Below are 13,987 nucleotides of genomic sequence, written 5' to 3'. Positions count from 1 at the left end.
GTATATGGAGGATGGTCGAAGATGTAAATCCGTCGATATGTCGCGAGAAATGATCTACATTCAAGAAAATCTTAATGAATTCCCTGAATCGTTCTATTCGACTAAAAGGAATCTAATTCAAAGTTCGGGAAATTTAAACTACGTTGAGGAATACCAAACATTTGGCGATCCACTTGAAATCTCTTATTCGCAGGAAGAAGATTATAATACGAATCCGTTAGAATACTTGATAACTTCGATGTATCCAAGGCAAAGTCATCTTTCGGTATTGCAAGAAGAATCAGAAACGCGACTCGAAGAGAATAGTCGATCCGAATCGGTTACCGAAAATAAAGATTCGTCCACTTTCGACTCCAAATGCAATAATATTAATCGATCCGAATCGGTAAAACAAATGTCCATAAACTCGTCGACGAATCAAAAGGTCGAAGACGAAATACTTTTGTTGGATGAAAAGAAGAATGAAACCGAGGAAATGGAAAAACATTATTCTCTTAAAAAAGAAACTTCAATGGAGAATATTCAGCCGTGGAATATTAACAAAATATCAATTTGTACAAATTCAACTTGGACACGTTCCAACGTTACAAATAATAAAGTTAGCGTAGAAACAAAACAGGAAGATGAAATTAAAGATGCCAATGAAAAAGGAGATAACGAATTTCAAACTGATAAATCTTGTGACTTTGCAATCGATACGAATAACAAAGTAGAAGGTATAGGCCAGGAAGATCCAATAACGCGGATGATAAATGACGAAAGTTCCAAATTAAAATTTTCAAAGACGGTTCAACCGGAGAATGCAATGTTCATAATTCAAAAGGTTCACGAGATTTGTACTGTCCCACCGAAAGTCTCATACTCGACTTCGAAACTTCAGGATGCATCTGAACGTATTAAGAAGTCACCTCGTTTTAAGAAAAAAAAAAGTCAAGATCGTTTTCCATTCACGATATCGGAGACGAAGTGTATGATATCGACGAAACACGAGATCGGATCGAAGCAAGGACATTGCGATAGCGCCAGTAACAAAACGAGATCATTGGAGACCTTTCGGGAATTTACGTATCCCACTGTAACAGACATTTCAAAGTCCAATTTCAATTGTTTTACCTATAACGAACGACATGAACAACGGAATATATTGCCAAAAATGAAGGGATTCGTTCGAAGATTTTCGAAGAAATTAAAGGTATCCCGTAGACATAACGACGAACATGATAAAGATATATCGACCAAGGTGATCTATCAGAATCAAGAATGTCAAAACAATTCGATGATGGAGTCCTCATCCGAATCCACGATCGAGGAATCACAATGGATCGCACCGAGATCCGGAAATACGAGATCGTCGATTATATCCAGCGGTAAATCCTTGAAAAAAACTATGAGCCTTGAGAACTTGACTGTGTTCTCGGAATATCCTCGCAGACGATACGATCGCGACGATCACTGGGTGAAAGAATTACAGGAACATTCTTCCCAATGTACAACTGCTATGACATTATCCAACGAACATTTTTCGTTATTCACATCGAAAAGTAGGAATAATTCTTTGGTCGAAGATTTTTCAAAGGTATCCACGAGATTACGTAATAAGGGAGAGTGTACGACCTGCAAAAAGAAGGAAGATCAAGTTAAAGCTTCTGTTTCGTCTACGCCGTCGAACGTTATTAAAACTAACGAAGTTAACAACGAAAGAAATCCTGATATAGACGAGATAAGTACAAACACGGAAAGTGGTTGTATATGTTTCAAATTTTATCGAATGTTAATATGTTCTCTCTTCGTATCGTCGAAAGATCAAACGTCAAGAATACGTAATGATTCTTTAATCGAAATTAAGAGGAAGAAATTTCGTTTCTCTTTGAAAAGAAATAGGGATGATCTTTTTCGAACGTTAGGCACACGTCCGTGACTATTTCTTCTTTCTATTTTCTTTTTTTCTACTTTTTTTTTTTTGTCTTCCATAGGTCAGAAGACTTCTTCTTAATATTCATTGCGCGTTACATGAAACTCAGACGTAACGTGGATGTATTATATATAGCGAGATATAGTTTAATTTCATTAATAGCCGATTTTAAGAATAGGTGCGTACATTTTTTTTTTGTCCGTCAAAAAAGCACGCGCCTATCGACATTATTAAATCGTGAAAAACTTAAAGATACTTTGATGTCTTTCCTCCTTGTTATTTTTTTTTTTTTTTTTTATTTATTCGTCGTTCGTACATGTCTCATTTGTTCTCAATAATATTGTTTACACGCTTGATTTCTTCCAACCCATGTTTCATACGTGAGAGTCTTTCCCGAAGAATGCGCATTATCGAGTTATCGCCTTAATAAAACGTTTCTTCGCTACGCTTTTAACTTATTATCGTTATTATCGTTATCGTTATAGAAAAAATAAGTCTTTAAATAATCACATAAGAGTCGTCGAGCCTTTTAAGGGATGAGGTTGAGTGGATTGGAAAATAGAGAGGGATAATAGAGTGGACAGGGTCGGCGGAAGGGAGCGAAGGGACAGAAGAAAAAGCGCAAGGAATAGAAAGGTAGGTATAAGGAAAAAAGTTAGGAAACATTCGTACAAGGTGTTTCGAATGCGTAAGTGTAAATGCGTCTCTCGCGCGCGCGCGTGTATCTGTCTATACGTATATTTTTATATGGCTGAATAGAAAATTCGCATCGGTTAAGAAAAATTTCGAATAACATGCCGTTTTTATTCGACAGCCGATTAAATGGCTGGCCCTATTTATGCATTGAAAAAATCTCTTACATATAAATAACAGCTCTAATGTCTGTAAAAGAGATTTTTATCTATCCATCGAGAACCGTCGATCTCGATAGATCGGCGAGAATAATCGCAAACGTGCAAACAACTAGATCTCGACAATCGGATTCGATCGAATAGATCCAACCCAAGACGACGGTCGACGACCGCAAAGATCCCTGGCATAAAGTAAGAAAATCGACGCTAAAGGGAATGCGATCCCGCTGATCCGTCTTGAGTTTTTCTTCCTTCGACGTCCCTGAGAAAGGAAAGGGGAGGCTTCCTTGGCCGCTCGTAACGTTACAATTACGTTTCGATCGATCGCAAATTCGTACTCGTCGGATGAACAATGAACGTTAGCCGTAAAACGATGTTACATCATAGGATTATACATATATTACACAGGTACGGATTTCTTATGCTTCTGAAATGCACGCGTTCTATCGTTAATATTTTTTTCCTTCCTCATATTCAACTTCTTCCATCTGTCGTTTTCTTTTATTTTCCTCTCTCTCTCTCTCTCTCTCTCTCCTCCTTTTTTTTTTTTTTTTTTTTTTTAGGGGAGGGTTGCGCATCATCCACCGCAGGCGCAGGCATATCGATCGCCGTGCTATGCGTTCGTGTACGTACATACGCGATATATTTGAGCGACTATGATATTACGTAGAATTTACATAGTTTCGAGAACAACGAAACTTTTTCTTTCTTTCTCTCCCTCTCTCCTTGTTTTTCCTGTGGCGAGCTCAAATGCACGATAGATTGGAGATATAGAAGAAGGATAGAGTACAGTAAAACCTGGCACGATAACTTGGAAATAGCGGCTATCTTATATTTTGGCTTTAACGCGTACGAACTCTCGCGTCGTCGAAACGATGCGTCCGCACGCCGTGCTAATTAGTTCTCGTACGGGTGTGGCCGTTCGCACGCGCTAATAACAACGTCACGACGACAACCTACACGACGAGGAAACTTCCAATTTTAATCATCTAACTCGTTGTACGCGTTTCATCACTCTTAATGACGAGAATACGACGACCGACGAGTTTCTATTTGCGAGTTTTCACATTGCTTTAATAATTTATGGTTCGTCGAAAGGAGATAGACCAAGACGACGAGATACGTGACCGAGAGATGCTTTTTTTTCCGTGTTAAAGCTCGAATAAATTCGTAAGATTCGGGTGAATAAGGACGTCTCCGTTTTCCTTTTTAGAGCTGATACTCCATTTCGGACTTCTCGGTTAATTTTCGTCGACGTTCGATCGCCCAGGTGTTCATCGATCACGGGCCTCCTCGTCGTCGAGCACATCCGTTCGTTGCTCGTGCGTTCGCGTTTCTTCGTCGAGACTCTTGTCACCGTTACGAGATTTCTCGGTTAAATTATGTCACAACGGTGGCGGAATGGAGAACTCCTTTCGTACGTAAAACAAAATGTAAGGCTTGCACTTTGCGACAGCGTCGGTGCTCGCTGGACGCACCGAACTGTCGTTGAAGTGGAACCACTGACCGTCGTGCACGGCAAAAGCGGTGTAATGTCCTGTCCCGGCACTGCGAACAAATTCATTTCATTCGTTAATCTATTATTTTGCCTTTCTACGCATTAATCTTTAAACAAATAAAATATCATAATGTTTTCTCGATCTCTGTAGATATCAATCGACGATATTACGTTCGAAAGTTGAAACTGAACTTTGTCATCGGCCGATTTATGTTTAACGTATCTCACGAATGACGTAAATGCTATTAGTATTTTAAATAAGAATTACGTCTCGAAAAGACTTCGATCTATGTTCAAAGAGATTTTTTTCTCTTTGAACTTAGACCGAAAAAAAAAAAAAAAAAAAAAAAAAAAAAAAAAAAAAATCATCTCTTTAAACATAAACCGAAAAGAAGAGTAAAAGAGAGAAATTTTCTAGGTTTGACTAGGGTGTTTAAACTTTTTTGATCGTTGCAAGATTATGAGAACAAAATCAAAAAAGGCTTAAAAACTTTATTAAATCGCGGTCATACCCTGAACCATGATGAACGATTACGGCAGCCAAGTCGTAAAGATGACTGTTTTGAGCGCCCAACTTCATACCGGTAACGCCGCGCACGGTGAACGCCGACATATCGAGAGATTCCATCGGAAAGTCCACCTGTGTGTCCACCTTCGAACGATAGGAATTACACCACCTAAATCTTTTAATGTGAAGGCACAACACCTGGAAACGAAAGATAAAAGATTTAATATCGTCTCGGGCGATATTAAAAGAAATAGAAAATAATATGTTAATCTAGTGTAGGAAAACGAGAGAGAAAAGATAAAATTTAATCTTTTTCCCAATACTAACGTTAGGCAGCCTATGTATCCAGAACCTCTTGGTGGATCGTTGTTTCCCCATACAATTATCGCAAAAGTATAACTCGCTGTCGGCCAGTTCCTCGACCTTGAAGAATCTTGTGAGACTGTAGGTGAGACTACAGACCTCTTCCTGTTCCTTCGTACGTCGTTGCAATCTGTCCGGTATATCCAACGAGAGATCCTGGAAGGGTTCGTGCGTCTTCGAGTCCGTGCGGCAATTCATGCAGTGGACCTGCGCGAGGAAACGCGATCCATAATTCGTCCGCGCTTCTCCCCGAACAAGAGAAAACGAAGAGGATGACTTTTGTCGAAGAAGTCTCGCTGAGCGTTGCGAGGTAGGAGGTAGGATATTCGCGAAACATGTTGAGATATAGATTTCGATAGGTATAATGAAAGGAAGAATAAGAGAGAGAGAGAGAGAGAGAGAGAGAGAGAGAGAGAGAGAGAGAGAGAGAGAGAGAGAGAGAGAGAGAGAGAAAGAGAGAGATGCGAAGGACAAACTCGCAGCGAGCTCGACTTACCACGCTGAGGAGAGTGCCTCCAAAAACGGCGGTAACGATGCTCTGCTTTCCACGTAAACCAAGAGGCTCGTGTCCAAGCCTAGGTAATAGTTGTAACAATTCTGTGTGCAATCTATCGAGCATGTAGGTGAGAAACTCATGAGCGTCCTGTTGTTGGTAACCCCTAAATCGTGGCACGACTTTCCATATGACGAGGAAGAGACACTCCGGGGAGATGGCTTGACCATTGGAACCACCGAGGCTCAAACCAAGAAGAACCTTTCGTAATTCTTCGGCAAGAAGAGCATCACTCATAAGTTCCTTTGCTCTTCCTGGTGTAACGATGCGACCTCTGTGAGTTGGTGGTTCCGACGGGTCGAAAGCTATGCCCTCGAGGCACGGCATTTGTGTGAGGTATTCGCAAAAGTGGCTGATGTTGTTGAACGATTGGAGTACGACGTTCATGAAACAAGTGTTCCCGAGATTCCTCAGGCCGACGACCTTCTTCTCTTTGGTTATCTTCGAGCTTCTACGCTTAGTCGCTGGCCTATTGTCCCCGCTAGTACCGTCTAACGAATGCAACCTTTTCCTTGCCGTTCTTGGCCGTAAATTTCTCACGACCACTTCGGCCTTCCAAAGTGCATCGGCGTCGTTATCCTCGCTGCTTTCTCGTCTAGACGACGGCGTCGTTGCCGGCGTTGTACTCCAACTCTCATCATTCTCCTTGTGTTCATCCTTCCGAAAGATTATTTGACGTATCTTTTCTATCTGCCCGCTCGTCGTGTCGTTTATCACGTATTCATCGCACGTGTAACTGCGAAAAGAACGATTTCAATGTTATCGTTCGCGTCTCCTCTTCCTGTTCCTACCTACGAACGAACCAAACCGAGCGAAACGTTCGTTGACTGGCTCGATCTATGCCAGTGGCTCTCAACTTGATAATAACGAGAAATTTATCAAATATAGATTTCTTTTGAAAGACCTTGACCCGAATGAATTTTTGTGTTAAGAAAAATCGATCGTAGTAAAAAGATAAAGAAAAAAACTATTTCCTCGATTACAAAGATGACTCACCAGAAGACCGAGAGGTTTTCACAATCGATGCACACGCAATGCTGAGTATTCTTCTCGTGATGCTGCAACGCGTGTCCGGCGACATACCTTCCACAATGTACTGCTCCGCAATGCAAACAGAGCCACGTACTTTTCTCGGTACCGCATACTGTTGTAGATCACCGAAAAAAAAACAATAGAAACGATAGTTAGACATGAACTCGAACAGAACGAACGTCTACACATATTTCATCGAGTCATTATTAATAGAAATATTTCAAAATAAAATACTTAGAAATATATTCAAAATTATGTTTATTACAATTTCTTTTTTTTTTTTTTTTTTTTCAAGTATTTCCAGAAATATTTTCAATAAGAACGTGCCGATGTCTAGACAACCATCCAGCCGCAGAATGCAATATATCTGGTGATTGAAAAAGAACATCACATTCGTCTTCCCTTGCATTGCATAATTCCGGAGGAAAAGATGGAAATGGAGGAATGAAGTAGAAAAAGAGTAGAGAGAGAGAGAGAGAGAGAGAGAGAGAGAGAGAGAGAGAGAGAGAGAGAGAGAGAGAGGAAGGGGTTTGACACACCCCCTCGCAGTCTCATCGATCGATCGCGATATGCCTTGGATATTCGTCGCTTTTCTCCGTTCTTTGAGAGGTTATTCTTTCGATCTTTCGATAATCTAGAAAGCAAAAAGGAAAATGTCGAAAATATTAATTAAACGAAAAACGTGAGGCATATGTTCGATATCGTTGCTGAGAAAGAATCGAAACGGATGATAGAGCAATAGGTAGAAAGTTTCAAGAACAACCAACGAAAGGGGACGCGAAAAGCGAGACGATGTTCACTCGGACGAGAATTTCTACGACGAGGTAATCTGATACGTTCCCAGTCAAGGTCATTCCCAGATGAATACTCTTGTCTCTTGGTCGACCACCCCATACGAAACGTATATATAGATAATATATCATATCGTATATAATATCGTGTGTATAACATAACACATGCATGTACATGTATTATTATATTATTTGCCAAATTATAAATGTATATACATAATATACGTTTCCGAATAGATATACTTAAATATGTTTGAAAATTATATAAGAATGTAGAAAAATAAATCTACTTAAATATGTTTGGAAATTATATAAAAATGTAGAAAAATGTATACGTTGAAATTCACAAGTCCGTCGTAACTGTGTTAAACAAATAAACAGCAAAACGGAGAAAGATACGTCGTAGATAAAATTTACATCGTCGCGCGAATACATAACTTTTTTTTCTCTTTTTTTTTTTTGGATAAGAAAGACGCAGTAAAAAGCAAAGTTCGACATTTCAAAGATTATTAATGACGTTTAAATGACGAATCGTTCACACGAATCGAGCCTGTTGAATGAAGAATTTTGACACCGTGGAACTCGCGTTAAACTCATGGCGCATACCTTTCGTAGTATGATTACATATACATGCGAGCTATATTCGAATGCTTGGGTCGTGGCTGGTGGTCGATGCGTGCACCGCGTGTATATAGCATCGATTTAAAAAGAGAAAAAGAATTAAATAAATAAAAAGGACGCATTGCGACACGATACGAGACTTTATATTCTCGAATCGCATACCCGTTCGAATAGACAGGAAGAACGATCGTTTTTCGTATGTCTTTACGCTTTCCAAAGAATATGGTACAGTAAGCGCTAATAAATTTCAACGAGAATATAGCTCGGAGACGTTTCAAACATCAATATACAAACACACAACACACAAACACACATACACATCTTGTAAAATTGATTCCGAAAGATAAAAAAATCCTGACATAAAATACCCCTATCAAATTCTGATTCCAACATATAAATATCGTCCAATAGAAACTCGTTGCATTTCAGCCTTGCTTCGCCTTACGTCGTTATTCCTTTTTTCTTTTCTTTTTTTTACGTTCCAAAATCAATTTCCCCGTTGTATGCATGCCTATATAACCACGTCGATGGGATTACAAAGCATCGTGGTGGTGTATCGGACGACAGCCATGTATAGAACAGAAACGTTCATTCAATATCGTGCTCCTACTCAATGAAGCCATGTAATACCGGGTGTCGAAAGTGTTACCTACTCGAATGTCTAGTACAATGAGACGTAAAGAGCCACGATACGTTTCACCGATATATATATATATATATATATATATATATATATATATATATATATATATACATATATATATCGAAAAGTTCGATAGATCCTTTGGTTAAATTTGATCGAAAGATTTTTCGAGCGACTGTTCACCTAAGAAGGAATTTCAACTCTTCGCGAAATTCGATATCGTTGAGTTTCAAGGATAGGCGTGGGCGTGAGGCAAACGTCGGCTCAATTTCGTTACGTACCGCTTCGCGAAAGGACGATACGGAAAGAATTAGAAAAGGATAGACTGATTTATCCTTCCTCGCCAAAGTTCGCCACGCCTTGGATGCGTTCTCGCGGAAAGCTCGTCGGCGGCGAGAGCGATCGTCTCTCGCGATCGATAAATCGACGCTGCAGCGAGAAAGAGTAGGATGGCGTTGCAACGGGACACGAAGGAAGAGGAGGAGGAGGAGGAATGGCAGGAGGAGGAATAGGAATAGGAGGAGGAGGAAGAGGAGGAGGACAGGAGGAAGAAGGTAAAACTCGTTCTTGCGAGAGCGACGGACTGCACTCTCGCATCCTATTAAATGCTGCCAGCAGAGGCAGCAGCACCGGCAGCAGCAGCAGCAGCAGCAGAGCGTGCCGTTATCGATTTTGTAACGTCGTCGTACCCGAAGCAGTCTGTAGAGAGCTACAACAGGAAAAGAGCTGGTGGTGGGGTGGTTGGAGGAGATGGTAGTAGTGGTAGTAGTAGTGATGATAGTAGTAGTAGTAGTAGTAGTAGTAGTAGTAGTAGTAGTAGTAGTAGTAATAGTAGTAGTAGTAGTAGTGGTAGTAGTAGTAGTAGTAGTAGTAGTAGTAGTAGTAGTAGTAGTAGTAGTTTTAGTGCTAGTGATACTCCTAGTGATAATGATGATGCCGATGCTGCTTCTGTCGATGATAAAAGGATCGCGTCATTTTATCATGCTTCTGAGAGATAATCTTTTTCCTCTCAGACGACGATAACGACGACGACGACGATGATGATGACGATGATGATAATAACGACGATAACGATAATGACAACGATGACAAGGAGGAAGTATGTTGTATTCACCGAGACTTTGAGAATCATTGAGAGGCATTTTCATCGATCCCGTCCCGGATGCGTTACGTTCCGTCGAGCATTCAGTGATCACTCTCTCACAATCGTCGACTCGAATGCATGAGAGAAACTGAGAAAGGCAGAGAGAGAGAGAGAGAGAGAAGAAGGAGAAGGAGAGGGAGTCGCAACGAATCGTTCCATGCGATCCCCCACGTGTTTCTGAATCGTCCTACTCGTCGATTCGATCGTGTGTTGACCGACTAGACGGTCTCGTTGGAAAAACAAGCTTTCGTACTCGTCATATACACGCGTGTATGCGTGTATGCATAGAGAAGGGAGCTTGACTCATCGTCCGTCCCTTCTCTCTCTCTCTCTCTCTCTCTCTCTCTCTCTCTATCACTCTCTTGCTATACCTAAGTGACGCTTCGTTTCTTTTCCTCCCTAACCCCCACCATTGCTCTCCCTTTCTCCTACCCTTTTACCCTTTCCTTCGTATTCTCGAAGGAAGAAACACCTTCTTTCGTTTTCTACGCCGTAAGATTGTATTCAATGTAATAAAAGAAATAAATTATTTGCCACACGTCCGGTATCTTTACTCGACCTAAGAAATTTAGTTACCTCGACATTTTAAATAGATCAGATTTTCCTTTAGCTATGTACGTTGTGCACATAGTAAATCTATCTTTTTTTTCTTTCTTTCTTTCGTATCACTTTTTATATTAATATTCTATTTATTGTTATTTAATTTCGTTCGACAAGTTATCGTTGTCATATCTCAAGTATGATCATTTTAGGCTATTATAAATTATTTCTCTCTCTCTCTCTCTCTCTCTCTCTCTCTCTCTCTCTCTCTCTCTTCTTACTCACGGTTCTATCGTTTCTCGAATTATCGTCTTTTTGAATCGAAAAGATAAAATAAGGAAACGATTGAAAAGCTATAAATAATACATTATTACATATAAATATTATTACATATTACATGGGAGGGATTAAACGAAAATAAAATCTGAAAATAAAAATATATTCTGTAGTACTTTCGAAATAAACTTTCGACGCGTTCGATCGTTCGTAACGAGAGATCTCGCGAAATCGCTGGGAGAGCGAGCCTTCTCCCAGTTCGCTTCGATGCACCACCATCACCACCACCACTGCTACTATCACCATCACACTACTACCATCACACTACTACCACCATATTACCATTACCATCGCAATCGCCATCACCACCATCGCGTTGATTCTTTCCAGAATCCCTCTCTACGTACCCCTCTTGGCAGCCATAAAAGGGTCTCCCGCTAGAAGAAAGAACAACGTTCCGCTTCGCGTTCATCGTCGTTATTCCGGACGATGAGAGAACAACTACGACTACCTGCCTTAACGAAAAACTCGAGAATCGAGCTTTGACCTGGTAAATCTAGATTTCTGAAGACACAGGGACAGAGAGACTGAATAGGATCGATGATTATAATCGCGATAAGGATCGAGTTAAGGGAGATTCAAAGACGAGAAACGAAAGACGATTCTCTGTCTAAAAAAAAAGTTAAAAAAAAAAAAGTATTAAAAAAAATTAAGAATGAGTGCCGCGCTTACGTTTTTCGTCGTAAATATAGTCTCGAGGTCGTGCTACGAGAAGGAAGGAAAGGGTGAAATACGCGAGACGAGGACCTATTTTCTTATCGAGTAAGAAGAGAAATATATGAAAGAGAATCGTAGAAAATCAGGAAATATATCGTACGTACATTCATACGATTCATAGCGTCCTGTCGTCCTATGTTTAAACGTCGTGTACGTCTACTCGCACTTCTCTACACGGTAGGGAGAGAAAAGAGAGAGAGAGAGAGAGAGAGAGAGAAAGAAAGAAAGAAAAGACATCAGTCGTGTGCTACCGAAACGACGCGATCTCGAGCCAGCTGATTAGTGCCGTCTGGTATTGATTTTCCAATGACGGCCGCGGCGCATACCGAGAACTCTTAGCTAGGAGTACGCATACGCGCGCGCTGGGACCTATCTATCTTTCTTTCTCTCTCTCTCTCTCTCTCTCTCCTCTCTCCCACCCTCCTCTATCCCTCTCTCTCGCGCAGGAGAGAACAGCCACGCAACGGACGCGTTCGCTACACGCATCATACACACATACATACATACTCATATCAAACGCATATATATATAATGTGTGTATACACACGCGCGCGCGCGAACACACACACACACACACACATATATATTATATATATACATATATTGACATATAAGGAAAGAAAAAGGTGTTACGCTGACAAATAACACGAGTACTATCACCGTCCGTAGTTCGAACAGTGAACGGACTGAAGAATCTGATCTCTCTCACGTTCGGGTTCCTTTACAAAGGGATAAAAGAGAGAGGTAGAATGGTAGAGAGAGAGAGAGAGAGAGAGAGAGAGAGAGAGAGGAAAATGAATCTTTAAAGAGCGTGTTTCTCGCAAAGGGAAATGGTAGCCGATCGCTTCGTCTCGTTGCCGTCACGACGACGGCTCAAGGCCGCGAGAGGAACGGCCTGGGCCTGGGTCACGGTGCAGAAGGAAACGGATATAAAGTTTAGCGGAAGGAGAGAAGGAGAGAGAGAGAGAGAAAGAGATAGATAGAGAGAGAGTGAGAGAGAGAGAGAGAGAGAGAGACTAATAGTTGCAAAGATAAGAAAAGATAAGATATGGAAAGATGGCAGAAAGAAGGAAGGAAGGGGGAGAATATCGTTGGAAAAATTTGAATCCCTACCTGCGCAGACGAACGGCAAATCCTTCGTGCAGGTCGTTTCAACGTCGTTAGCACCGAGTCGGACGCTCTGAGCTAGGTGCGGGCACTCCATCTTTCGCTGCCTCCAGGATTTCAAACGGGGCCCTCGTGGCCCCCCCTTCGTTTGTCGGCCGTGCGTAAGTTCGTGCGTGAATGCGTATTTGCGTGCGTGCGTGCGTGCGTGCGTGCGTTCGTTGCTTACGACCGATAGTTACGACCGATGGTTACGACAAAACGAGACGACGAGACGAGACGGGACGAGACGAGACGCGACGGGACGGGACGAGACGAGACGAGAAGAAACGAGACGAGACGAAACGAGACGAGACGAGAGTGTGTGTGTGCTCTATCTATCTCTCTCTTGCTCTCGCTCGCTTATACGAGCATTCACGCTCGACCTATCTCTCTCTCTCTTGTCTCGCACGCGCACGTCTCAGCCACTACTACTACTACTACTCTACTACTACTACCACCACCACTACCACTACCACACCACCACCACCAGCATGTACTACACGCACTCGCAGAACAAACGCACGCACGCACACGCATACACCACGCTCCTCTCCTTCTGTCACTCTCTTTTTCGCACGACCGACCGCCTCGGTAGAGATGGGTACAAGAGAGGTGAAGGGGAAGCGAGCGAGCGAGCTAGTGTGAGAGAGATAGAGAAAGAGGATGGGAAGGGAGTAATAATATATAGCGGGCGGGGTACACACCGAGTGCCCCGTGATATCCGTCACATAGCGCGGTGGGGATTTTCGCCGGGTGTGCGATCGGAAAAAGAAAGGGGAGTCGGGCGTACGCGTTGCGCAGACCGTGGATCGACTGACGGAGAGAGAGAGAGAGAGAGAGAGAGAGAGAGAGAGATAGAGAAAGAAAGAGAGAGAGAGAGAGAGAGAGAGAGAGAGAGAGAGAGAGGAGAGAAGAAAAGCGTTCGAAGGAGGTCGAAAAGAGCGACTACGAGCTAACGGCAAACTATACGAAGAACGACGATCGTTGAACGGCCGACTGGGTCCGACTGCCGACCGAGCGCGACCGAGCTGCGTGGAGCTCGGTTCAGCGGTGGTCGGCCCACCTCCAGACTCACAGACTACCAATAGTCGACTAACTCGGCCCGACTCGGCGCCGTTCGACTATGCTCGCTTCGGCTCGCTTCTCTTTTTCTTTCTCTCTTTTTGTGACGTGCGCGCGGCTAGACTTTCCCCTCCCTCTTTGGCGTATGCTCGAGAGCGTCGTCGCCATCTTTGTTAACGACGTTTCCAACTTACCTCGCGAGAAGAAGAAGATAGGTTAGGTTGACTCTCTCTCTTCACGCTATCCCTAGCCTCTGGTAGTAGTTTCCTC

At 42.2% G+C, this 13,987-nt stretch overlaps 1 protein-coding gene across 1 annotated transcript; it reads right to left on the bottom strand.

The window, feature by feature from the left end:
• Nucleotides 1–2,191: 2,191 nt before the first annotated feature.
• LOC124956417 (ubiquitin carboxyl-terminal hydrolase 3-like) lies at nt 2,192–13,762 on the bottom strand. Its single transcript, XM_047512207.1, has 6 exons — nt 12,623–13,762; nt 6,682–6,829; nt 5,629–6,421; nt 5,097–5,339; nt 4,774–4,967; nt 2,192–4,311 (listed from the first exon to the last, which is right to left on the bottom strand). The coding sequence occupies exons 1-6, from the start codon at nt 12,711–12,713 to the stop codon at nt 4,149–4,151; spliced, it is 1,632 nt and encodes a 543-aa protein (XP_047368163.1). The 5' UTR covers nt 12,714–13,762; the 3' UTR covers nt 2,192–4,148.
• Nucleotides 13,763–13,987: the final 225 nt, after the last annotated feature.

This window comes from Vespa velutina, chromosome 22 (genome assembly GCF_912470025.1).
Source record: "Vespa velutina chromosome 22, iVesVel2.1, whole genome shotgun sequence".
Classification (NCBI taxonomy): Eukaryota; Metazoa; Arthropoda; class Insecta; order Hymenoptera; family Vespidae; genus Vespa; species Vespa velutina.
Note: the sequence above shows the minus strand (reverse complement) of the source record. Positions and strands in the feature narration are given on the sequence as shown.